At 37.8% G+C, this 12,743-nt stretch overlaps 1 protein-coding gene across 1 annotated transcript; it reads right to left on the reverse strand.

The window, feature by feature from the left end:
• Positions 1-395: 395 nt before the first annotated feature.
• On the reverse strand, positions 396-1,255 carry LOC112904201. Its single transcript, XM_025973648.1, has 4 exons — positions 1,144-1,255; positions 979-1,086; positions 815-922; positions 396-644 (listed from the first exon to the last, which is right to left on the reverse strand). Exons 1-4 carry the CDS (start codon positions 1,209-1,211, stop codon positions 578-580), a joined length of 351 nt encoding a protein of 116 aa, XP_025829433.1. The 5' UTR covers positions 1,212-1,255; the 3' UTR covers positions 396-577.
• Between the last annotated feature and the right edge of the window lie 11,488 nt (positions 1,256-12,743).

Genomic DNA, 12,743 nt, shown 5'->3' on the forward strand with positions numbered 1-12,743 from the left:
ACATAAGAAATAATAAAGAAAAGTAAATAAGTAGAGATTAATCTAGAAGACTGGCCAAATTTCCCGAGTTGTAGTACACTCTAAATATCTCAAACCCCAACGCAAAACACGATACTAAGCGTCCGAAGGGCACGTGAAGAAGGTAATCTTTTGTTACCGAAATGCACTTTAGCGTTGGAGTTTGAGCTATTTAGAAATTCAATTAACGATTAATTAATTAAAATAAGTAGTGTACATTTTTCTATTTGATATTAAGTAATTAAATGTTTCATATCACGAGATATATGAGTACATAAAAATGTTTTTTGATTAGTTGAGCTTATAGGTAATTGAATCCTACTGAAAAACAAATATTTACCTGTTTGAAGTGTTTGATAGATTTCCATGTATTTTAAGTCTCTGTGCACTTTTATATCGAAATTCAAGGCGGAGAGGCGTTTCTTCAAATTCTTTTCATCTAAATCAGTACCGTCCCTTGAATTCAGCGTTTGAAATTTGTAGTGATTAAATATTATAGCTCCTCCACGCTGCTTATAGTTCATAGGAAAAACATAGGAATTTTTAGAAATTGTACTGTTTAGGATTGGCAAAGTATATTCATCTTTGCTATGAGTAGGTGCTGCGTCACATACGGTTGTGTTTTTTCTATAAAAAAATAATTATCACAATTCAGTTATTTATCGCAAAAATAAGAACGGAAGAGAGAAAATTATTATTATGTACTTTAATATGAACGTTTAGATATACTTTACTGTACTTACTTAATAAATTCGATCTTAGTCTTATTTACTACTTCTTTTATCAGAAAACTTACTTTTTTTTACTAAAAAAAGGTAAACCGTCAATTTGCGTTGTTTCTTCAGTTTGCTCGCTTTGGCCTTGATCTTCATTTTCACTTTCTTCGTTCTCTTCATCACAATTACTGAAAAAAATGTCAGTTTGAATTGTACAATCGCACGAACACGAATAAATATTTACTTTCTTTTACTGAAAAACGATAAACTGTCTACTTGCGAAGTTGCTTCAGTTTGCTCGCCTTGGTCTTGCTCTTCATTTTCACTTTCTTCGTTTTCTTCATTGCAGTTACTGAAAAAAAAGTGAATGTGAATTGTACAATCGTACGAACATGAACAAATAGCTCACTTTTTTTTAAAAAAGAAGAAACCATCTATTTTCTGAAGTTCCTCGACTGTTTTACTTAAATTAAACATGACTAATGGTTAATGTTGTTCCTATGTTCTCCAGGTGTTCGTTATCAATATTATCAAAACTCAAGTACCTACCTATCATTTTATCAGATATATTTGTTTATTTATTGAATGAAAATTTCGCCAAATATAGGCATATTTTTTAAAAGCGTTTTTTATTTTAACGGACTCGTGTATACATTTAAAAACTGCGTTCATATTTTTCAATAATTCTATAAAATATGTTTGCATAAAAATTAATATGCAATACCTTTGCTACGTTATGGTTAAATTTCCTCTCTTTCACCATATTGTTTGTACATTGATAACATTTTCATTACTGTCCCTCTAATTGCCAGATAAGATATAGATATAAACAGTTAATTTTATCGTTTTTGGTTTTCAATGTCTGCTTAATACAAGTTTGTTTTTAAAAAACATGGATTAGAATATTATAATTCTATAGATAATATAATGTACAATATAATTATAGAAAGATGAATCATAACTGGCTAAAAACTAACCTTTTTTTTTACTGTGCACACATAAGAAATAAATGTACATAATATATGAAATTATAAGACAATATTAGAATACATATGTGAAATGTATATAGGGTGGTCTAAATATGCTCATTGCGGCCAAACTGCAAATTTAATCGAAAAATCTTTCAAACAAAACTTGCTCCCTCTTTTGATATAAAATCGTCTGTATTATCCAAATTTGATTTGTTAAACAGTTTTCGAAAATAGAAGCAATAAAGTTTCGTTTAATTGGCAGCCATGTGAAATGCGACTCCAATCGAAAAAAGTTATAAGAAAAAGTTGTTTAGAATGCCAAAATATCGGACTTTGCAAAAAATCGCGGTGATATTCAAATGTTTTTTGTTCGAGTCAAATGGCCCAAAAAGTTCGCTATATGCTCATTGCGGATGAAATGAAAATTTTAAACAAAATTGGTTCCCTATTGTAGTACAAGAACACCTGTATTGTCCAAATTTGATTTACTATACAAAATATGCGAAAATAAAAAGAAGGTTTCGTATAAATAGCAGCCCTGTAAAATCCAAGTCCAATCAAAAAATGTTGTAGGAACAGTTGTTCAGAATGGAAAAAGTCGTGGCGATATTCAATTGTTATTTGATTCGGTTCAAGTGACTTGAAAGGTTTCGCAAATGAACAGATGTAAAATGAAAATATTTTAACGTAAAATTCCCAAGGTTATTAAAAGATAAAAAAAAAAACATTTGAATATCGCCGCGATTTCTTGCATAGCCCCATATTTTGGTATTCTGAACAACTTTCTCAAAATTTTTTTTCGAGTAAACCCATATTTTACGGGGCAGCCATTTAAACGAAAGCTTCTTTTTTATATTTTTGAATGCTCTCTATAATAAATCAAATTTAGATAACGCAGACGAAACAGATGAAAAAGAGAGGCGCGGATAGGTACGAGACGCTTAGAACAATTACCTTAACTTCTCATACGTCAAATATCTTAACTAGAATTGTACAGAGGAGGATGGAAAAAAGGGCAGAAGAAATTAGGAGATGATCAATATGGGTTTAGAAGAAATAGAGAAACGCGGGAAGCAATTCTAGCTTTACGGGTAACAATAGAGAAAACGATAGAAAAAAGAAAAAGGCTGTTGACGCCTGGTTTGACGAACTTTGTTGTTTTATGATTAAAACTCACGTTAGCTTTTTAATGTTGTGTCTATTCAAACTTGCGACTTAAATAAAAACTTAACGCTAAAAAAGCTTGTAATATTGTTTGACTAGGTCTGATGATTCTGATTGTCTATGATTGTCTGTGATTGTCACTGATGATTGTCACACGATTGTCACTCTCATGAATATGATGATTGGGCTTTTATCCTTTTTTCGGATATTAACAAGAATTGTGTTAAGAGGAAGAGTAGGTGGAGTTAGCAAGGTTTAGAAACATTCAATGGATTAGTAAAAGAAGAAGTTGTTGGTTCAAGATAAGAAAGTGGGGTATAAGGGGGTACGGTTTGATAAGAAGAGAAAGGGAGAGATGGGTGTACGTGCGAGTGTCCAGCGTGCAATAATTCTTCGTATCAGATGTCAATGATTTGAAGGTGATCAATTGTATCGACTATTGCACACCAACGAAAATAATAATAGATTTTATGACTGCAAAATAAAGATAAGGAATACGAAGCAATTGAAATATTATGATGTTGGGATAAACCCCTAATGACACACCTATCATTAATAGTCAACATTAAAATACACAATAGAAAAGGTACCTAAGAATAAACTAATTGTTTGCAAAGTAAACAAAATAACATAGTCATAAACCTCATTTAAAGTAAAAGTAACCTATTTTAAATTGCTAAGAACCCAGTTACAACTAAAAGCCATAACGAAACAATAGATACAGAACGTCGACACTCAACAAAGGCGTACTTGTAGATTTAGAAAAAGCTTTTGACAATGTTAAATGGGACAAGATGTTAAATATACTTAAAAATGTAGGGATGAGTTACAAAGATAAAAGATACTTAGTTAGTATAAAGAGCAACAGGCACTTATAGCAGCTGGGGCTGCAACGTACAGAAGTGAATATTAGGAAGGGGTCACACACAGATGTACACCGTCACCGCTACTACAACATCATTAAAGATAGTACAACTGTAGGGATATATATACAGGGGCAAAAGATTAGTATGCTTAGATTTCCAGATGACATAGCAGTATTAGCATCTAGCAAGGAGTTACAGATAATTTTTAAATAAAATGGAAGCAGTATTGACAAAACAGTACTGCATGAAAATTAAATAAAAGTAAAACAAAACTACTGATATGCAAGGGAGGAAAATGTAGGGAAAGCGCGAATATAGGGATAGGAGACTAAAAATTAGAAGAAGTGGTCGATTTTAGATATCTGGGAAGTCGGATAAGTCAGGACGGAAGGAGTAGTAAGGATATAAAGCAGAGAATAGCGCAGGGTCGAGTCGCCTTCCATGAAAAGAAATCACTTTCATGCTCGCGAACGGTTAATTAAGAAATTCGAAAAAGGTTCTTAAAGGGGTATGTTTGGGGCACGGCGCTGTACGGGTGCGAAACATGGACAGTGGGTGCGGCGGAAAAGAAAAGGTTAGAAGCGTTCAAAATGTGTTGTTACAGGCGAATGATGAGAATACCGTGGATAGAGGAGGTTAGAAATGAAGAGGTATTATAAAGATTAAGAGAATTGTGGACTCTATGGAAGTCAATAATAAATAGGCGAGATAGGTTAGTGGACACCTTCTCAGACATGAAGGTCTAGTCAGAGACATATTAGAGGCAGAAAGGGAAGATAAAAGGGGTAGAGGTAGACCTAGATTAGATTACTGTTCGCAAATAGTTAAGGATATGGGTTGCTCTAACTTTAGGGAAATGCAAAGATAAGCGCAGGATAGAGAGAAACTACATCAATATACTGCATTGTTTTGTCGGTGACCTTTAGATTTGCCGCGTTAATAGTAGGTACTCTTTTGATTTGAACCATTTACATTCACACTTCACAATCGAATAAACAGCATCCTTTAATTGTTGACTTAGACGTTGTAATTTCTCGTACCGATCGTCCATTGTTTCGTGATTTCCATGATTAATTATTGTGCGACGATAACATTTGGTTAAAAAAATTCGTGATACTGATAGTGACGTACATTACTGTACTGTAAATAGCCATGCACATATTGGCTATCATGAGGTACTGCAAGGGATCAAAGTTAGCGATCTCAAAAACCCCTTTCGAAATTCTAAGCAGTCTCTTCTGTGAATATCCACATAGGAATCATAATAGTCGTAAAGGTCTCGCTGAAAATCAAATACATACTTTTCATTTATTCGGGACGTGTGCCATTCCAAAAATATTTGCTGTTGCCTCGCTTTCATGATGTCGGGTCCATAATACTTGATGTCAAGCAGATTAGCTACATAATTCTGGTTTTCGGTAGTGTTGAACAAGTACGGAAACTATCGCTTCTTCAGTTCCTCCGGACCGAATGTTTTTGGAAAATCTGCCAAGGGTCCCGCAATGAAATTAAAACTATCTATAATTTGTAGTTGAATTTGCGATATTAGCTTCATTCCATTGTAAACAGTAAACGGCTTGATAGAGTTTTCCACACATTATTCAAGTCTACGATGTATAGATTAAAAAGTAGCGCTCCCTTCCGAATATTTACTTCCCTACGTTGCTACTCCAGGTCTATAACTGTTTGTTGCTCTTTAATGAATAGCTTATGGACATCCGAAAAGCCGTCACTAAAAGTAGAAACATTACGTTCAATGCTAATTGTAAAATTTAATATGGGCACCTGTGAAAACTTTTTGGACATTCTGAAAACCCAGACCTAGTAAAAAAATGCCACTCATGCGAAAAATATGACTTTAAAAATAAATGTTAATTCAGTAGTAGTGTTATTTGTTTCTAATTTAAGTACACCACCAACAATTCCAAAAAATCCTCAGTCTTGTTTTCCCGCATTGACTTATTATAAAGTTGGCCGCCTTAGACTTGTACGACACCCGTGCTCATTCCGCGCCCGTCATTACAACCTGTAGAACTATTTCGAAATGGAAGTCGTACGTATCTCATACAAACTCGTCTCGTACACGGCCCGTGCCTGTCTCGTCAATGTGTGCCCAAATTTTTATAATCCTCCGGGACTTCCCCATCTCGTAAATGTGACTAATTAGCTTAAGCATACGATTTCTAAGCCCTTGTCCTGCATGTTTTAGAATTTCCGCCTGTATCACGAAATTCGTAAGTTTTCGAGTTTAATGGCATACCAATAAAATTATTTGTCGGTCTCAGATCAAAAATTTACGTCGAGCTGTAAAAAAAGGCAACGCGATAGGATCAGAAAAAGATTAAAAGTATTAAACGGGTCATTACACTTGACGATTTCGTCGAATGTTGACTATTTTAAAAATAAGTACGTTTCTCAAAATTTAATAAGATCCGAAAAACATGCAATTTTTTCCATAACACAAGATAAGATCGCATTAAATCCCAACGATCTTTTAAAAGATATTTAATTAAGGGACCGTGTGAGACCTTGCCCTTGGGTACATTACTCTATTATGGACAACGGTGATAAATCCTTAGAGTAGGTGGTTTTCACCTGTTAAGCCCAAGTTTTTTAATATATGTATACACCTAATTTAAATTGTACGGCACGGAATATTGTTTAAGGAGGTTGTGTACGTCTTTGCGGTGTAATGTACCTACCCATTAGTTGATAAGAAGCTATTTTACTTTATATTTTAATGCATATTTTAATACACAGTATATTAACAATTNTTCTTCAGTAACTTGGTCTTCGTCTGGTTTCTCATGTATTTCTAAATTGTTGTTATATTTTTTCAAATTTGGAAAATACTTGTAGTTTCTTGTGATAATATCGTTCCTGAAAACTGGCAGTGTAGCCACAAAAGCGCGAATGACATCTAACATGACGATAATTGTTTTATTTATGCCTTATACGTTTAAATTACTTGACGTGACGTGCCCAAAACATTGTGTTGCGTGCCACTAATGGCACGCGTTCCAATTGTTCGCCATCCCTGTTATAGTCTGTATATTGTTGAAAATATTTATTTAAAATAATAGACATAATCATGAAATTTCGGCATGTACCAGTTTAACCAATTGCCTTACATTCAATCTTTGCAAAGGAAAAACAAGTAGGCATACTAGTTTTGAAGTAGAATTGGATAAATTGGGTACTGCAGAGGCTTGTTCCTCTAATGATTTAGAAACTCCATCAAGGAGAAGTGCTCGTATTGCCAAATTGAAGGATTACTCCTAATCATAACCCTTTAATTTTCTTAAGGAGGAGGTGTAATGTACCTACCCATTAGTTGATAAGAAGCTATTTTACTTTATATTTTAATGCATATTTTAATACACAGTACATTAAGAATTAGAATTAATATTTTAATGCATATTTTAATATTCCGTATATTAAGAATTTGGAAATTAACAATAAGAACAAAAATAATAAGATTAATAGTCAGGTAGAAAGTATTGTCCATTTAATAATCATTTAGGTTATTAACTACAGTATTAGAAAAAAAATAAATAAGTATATATTTTAAAATTCCAACCCATTTGATGGGAAAACAAATAGAAAACATAATAATAATTATTGCAATAACCTTGCAACGTTAAATTTAAAACTAGATAAGTGAATGACAATAGAAAGTAAGACATTATAAAAAGGTAAAGAATGTCAGTCACAAAAACACAATCAAAGAAGTCATGCTACTAGTTACAGTTCAAATATCAAATTGTAAGTTAACCCTCTGTATCTTCTAATTCATCAATATCTTGTATCTTGTGAATTGTGTAAAAATAAGTGTATTAAAGTGATTAAAATTATAAATAAATTATCATCGAGAAGTTTAATTCTGCATCCTTAAGTGGTAACCCTATCAGAGTCCATTAAAGCAGGACAGGGAGAGAGAGGGGAACGCATATGCTTACTTATAGAGTCCGCTCATGGCTGCCAATTGTTTAGGCCATTGCTTAGCATTCGGGAGGACGCCGGTTTGATTCCGGGTCCGTCTGCCTTGGTCCAAGATTTTCTGTGGTTTCCTTGGATCACTTAGGCAATTGCTGAGGCAGTAATATTCGACAGATAATCTTTCACTCTCTTCTGTCTTCATTTCGTCCGTCTCATCTTTCGTCAAAGCCGGCAAACGCGCTAACAAGCGCCGCCGACAACAGCCTTTCTTGTCGTCATCCGAGTCATCTTCCTCCTAGGACAACGAGTCGGACTTGTCGAACCAAATCTAAGTCAAAAATCTCCACCGCCATCGTCATACGACAAAAGTCCCTTTGGCCGAAAATTCTTCGTGCAATGGATAATCACGGCATCACCGCCCGTAGGTCTGTAAGACCGCCTCAAATTCCAAGGTAATTTTCGACCTTAGTAAACTCTGTGGCCTCAACATCAAAGTTGAGCCGAAAAAAGCAACAAAGGATGTTCCCCAATGCCGCCGCTGTATGAAGTTTTCCATACAGCCAACTACTGCCACGCAGCCTGGGTCTGTGGCCGTAACCACATCACCGCCGAGTGCAAATCCAAGGACAAAAAGGATGCTACTCCCACTTGTGCTAATTGCAAAGGGAACCACCGCGCCACCTACCGCGGCTGCCCCAAGGTTCCCAAAAAGGCCTCCCCTTCACCCCCAAGAAAATCGTCACTCGCGTTGTTTCTCAAGGCACAAAAACTACCGCTCATCCTTCGGCTACCACTTTGGTAGCACCATCCCAAATGTCCTACGCCAAGGCAGTAAGAACCGCCCCCCTCCCCCGCCCAAAAACGCAACACAAGCATTCCACCAGCTGTAGTTGCAATCCCAAGTTTGGAACAAAGACTTCAAGTCATTGTTCAAACCATGGTCGCCAGCATTGTCGTCGCCTTACAACAAACCACCAATGTCTAACACCGCCCAGACAACCTTCGTATAGTTACCTGGAATGCCGAAAGCATTAGAGGTAAATTGACTGAACTCGAACACTTCTTCGAGGATAAGTCAATCGGTGTTGCTTGCATCACCGAAACTCATCTGTCCGAAAAAATCAAACTTTTCCTCCCGAACTTCTCATCCTGCAGAAGTGACCGTGAAAACCGCAGTGCCGGCGGTGTCGCCATTCTAGTTAGGAATTCATTAAAACACAGGCCTATCTCTTTAGTTAAACACTCATTAGAAACAGTAGGCATCGAAGTTTCACTAACTTCCGGGCCTCTTAGGATTATTTCTCTCTACTCCCCCCCTTCGGACAGAGACCTTTCTGAACTCCCCCTTCTACTCCCCCCAGGCGCTCCGACCATCGTTGCAGGCGACTTTATCGCTAAACACGTCTCTTGGGGCTGTCGACAAACAAACAATAAAGGCAACTCCCTTCTAGCCAAAATTCTTCAGTTAAACCTCACAGTTGAGGCACCATCTGANAAGTCTTACGCAACATAGTCGATGCTCCTTGGTATGTTCCAAACTACATCATCCATAACGATCTGCAGATAAAATATGTTAATGAAGAAATAATAGCAGCAACAACCTCTTATAGAAATCGGATTGCAAATCATCCTAACATCGAAGCTTCCAATTTACTGGTCAACGAAAGAAGAACCTCTAGATTTAAGAAATTCAAATACATTACATAGACTTAAAAATATTATGAAAGTGTTTAAGGAGTTGTAAAGATTGGCTCAATAATTTTTTTTAAATCGACTCAGTCCTATTAATTTCCGGACAAACCCTGTATATGCAAAAGTAAGCAATAAGCAACGATTCGTTTTAGTTTATTTAGTTGTGAATATTTAGAAAATATTCTTTAGTGGATCCTAATAAGTCGAAACGGTAGCTATGATCCTTTCTTCTGGTGCCGTTGTATCAACAATCGTACTAATCGGCCATTGAGTTTCGTCGCATGAAAGCCAACGTGGACCATTTCACCACAACTGTGAGGTTTCAAGTTGTTTAGCTGACATACCGCGAGTTACGAGATCAGCAGGATTGCTTTTAGAAGCTATATGCCTCCAATCATTGTAATTTGTCAAAGTTTGAATCTCTGACATTCTATTTGCTACGAAAACCTTCCACTTAGAAGGTGATTTTGCTAACCATGCTAATGTTATTTTTGAAACACACCAATAAAATTGCTGATGGAATCTAATACCTAAAGAATCGATTATTGATAATTTTGCTAAGAGTAACGCGCCACATAGTTCAACACGGGGTAGCGAAATGGTTTTTAGTGACGCTACGCGGGATTTCGAACATAATAATGATGCAGAAATTTTACCAAATTTATCTTGACTTCTGACATAAATGCAAGCGCCGTATGCCTTTTCGGAAGCGTCCGAAAACCCGTGTAATTCTATGACACACGCGTCTTTTAGCTTGACTTGTCGCGGTATATGTATGTTTTCAATATTCTTTAACTGATCCCTGAATGATAACCATTTCGTGTTTAATTCTAATGTGACTGCTTGGTCCCATGTTAATTTCGTCTGCCAAAGGGCTTGAATAATTAACTTAGCATTGATTTTATTATTGGACCTAGCAATCCTAGCGGATCGAATATTTGGGCCGTTGACGATAAAATTGATCTCTTCGTTACCTGTTCCCTTTGGTTTAGGCTTCGAATGCTATACTGGAAAGTATCACGATCGGAATTCCGTATAACCCCCAGAGTTTTAGTTTCTGTATCGTTACCTAATTTGATTAAATTATCATTCGGTGACTCAGAACTTACATTTATGTTCGTTAAAATTTCCTTGTTGTTTGAATTCCATTGGCGTAACTCAAAACACCCTGATTTTAATATACGAGTGATATCCTCCCGCAATCTACAAATGGTTTCAATGGAATCGGAGCCTGTTAGTAAATCATCGACATAGAAGTCCGCCTTTATTAGTCTATTCTTTTCGGTTTTAAATAATAACAGAATATAGACAAATATAGAACTTGATATTCCACATGAGAATGCATAACTAAAGATATTAGTTGACAGTTCTTCAGGTGTTATTACTATAAATAAAAGCNCGCCTTACAACAAACCACCAATGTCTAACACCGCCCAGACAACCTTCGTATAGTTACCTGGAATGCCGAAAGCATTAGAGGTAAATTGACTGAACTCGAACACTTCTTCGAGGATAAGTCAATCGGTGTTGCTTGCATCACCGAAACTCATCTGTCCGAAAAAATCAAACTTTTCCTCCCGAACTTCTCATCCTGCAGAAGTGACCGTGAAAACCGCAGTGCCGGCGGTGTCGCCATTCTAGTTAGGAATTCATTAAAACACAGGCCTATCTCTTTAGTTAAACACTCATTAGAAACAGTAGGCATCGAAGTTTCACTAACTTCCGGGCCTCTTAGGATTATTTCTCTCTACTCCCCCCCTTCGGACAGAGACCTTTCTGAACTCCCCCCAGGCGCTCCGACCATCGTTGCAGGCGACTTTATCGCTAAACACGTCTCTTGGGGCTGTCGACAAACAAACAATAAAGGCAACTCCCTTCTAGCCAAAATTCTTCAGTTAAACCTCACAGTTGAGGCACCATCTGATCTCACATTCCTTCCTGCCCCCCACCATCAATTCCCTGACATTCTTGACATTTTCGTCACGATTCCGCCGATCCTATCGTCATAGACGCATTAAGTTCGGACCACTTTCCAGCCCTTATTGAAGTCGGCCGCCTAATCCTCAACCCCCCAAACCCAACCACGTCACTAGATTGGCTTCACCTTCGTTACACCCTTGAAACATCTTCATTTAAGTACACTTCAATGCGCACAACAGCGGAACTTGACGAAGCTGTGAATCTCCTGTCAAACGAGATTACCAGCGCAGTCGAGCTCTCCAGTACCTCCCGTCCAATGCCCACCAAAGACAGAACCCTCCCAGCAGACATTCTTGACCTCCTTAAGAGGAAAAACAAGGCCCGGCGTCTGTGAAATAAACACCGCGTCCCCGCCCAACGTGCAGAGGTAAACGCCCTTCAACGAAACTAAAAACTCGTCTCACCGAATTCCGCAGCGCATCCTTCGACGACTACATCGCTCAGGCAGAAAAACACCCACGAAGCACCTGGAAAGTGATCCGATCCCTTCGTAACAGAGCTCCCCATCTGCCGCCTCTTAAACAGAACGGCTGCACCTTTTCCTCAGACGAAGAAAAAGCTGCACACTTCGCAGACTTTCACGAGCGTACCAAAGCCGTCTCCCAGAACTTCGTTCCCCTGAATTCCAACTTCAAACACACGTCCCCACGAGAAATCCTTCTCATTATCCGTTCTCTAAAAAAGAGAAAAGCCCCTGGCGCGGACGGAATCGCTAACGGAGTCCTTAAAGTCCTGCCACCAAAGCACATAACCGCACTGTTCAACATCACAAACGCCTTCATGCATCACTTTCCTCTGGTCTGGAAAGAAGCCACTGTCATCTGTCTCCCCAAAAAAGGGAAGCCACTCAGCTCTCCCTCAAGCTGCAGGCCCATCAGCCTGCTCAGTTCCTTGAGCAAAGTAGTAGAATCCGTCCTTCCCGACCGGCTCTTAGACCACGTGGAGCAAAACAACCTTCTCCCTGATTTTCAACACGGTTTTTGCAGGCAACACGGCACCGGACACCAACTTCTTCGTGTTACCGAACACATCTCCGACAACGTCAACAAACGGCGTCACACTTCCATGCTTCTTCTTGACGTCCAACAAGCCTTCGACCGAGTCTGGAACGAAGGTCTTATTTCCAAACTCATCGCCCTTAACATCCCACACTTTCTAGTTGGGGTTATCAGGTCCTTCCTCACAGACAGAAGCCTTCGGGTCCGCGTTGGCTCTGCTCTTTCTGCCAGTAAACCCGTCACAGCCGGTGTCCCACAAGGCTCTAAACTATCCCCTATTCTGTTTAACCTGTTTTGCCCGGACATGCCCTCCCACACTTCAATTCTGACTGCCCTGTACGCTGACGACATTGCTATTATAAACTCTTCAAGTACAATTTTCCAATGCACAGCAAGAAT

This window comes from Agrilus planipennis, unplaced genomic scaffold (genome assembly GCF_000699045.2).
Source record: "Agrilus planipennis isolate EAB-ADULT unplaced genomic scaffold, Apla_2.0 scaffold58, whole genome shotgun sequence".
Taxonomy (NCBI): Eukaryota; Metazoa; Arthropoda; class Insecta; order Coleoptera; family Buprestidae; genus Agrilus; species Agrilus planipennis.

What these genes read in the sequence shown, in the direction of transcription:
- LOC112904201 (XM_025973648.1), bottom strand. Translation starts at nt 1,211, where the DNA reads ATGTTTAATTTAAGTAAAACAGTCGAGGAACTTCAGAAAATAGATGGT. An exon ending in TCGTTTTTCAGTAAAAGAAA is followed by an intron (nt 923 to 978) that starts GTAAATATTTAT and finishes CATTTTTTTCAG; the next exon opens with TAATTGTGATGAAGAGAACG. An exon ending in CCTTTTTTTAGTAAAAAAAA is followed by an intron (nt 645 to 814) that starts GTAAGTTTTCTG and finishes TTTTTTTATAGA; the next exon opens with AAAAACACAACCGTATGTGA.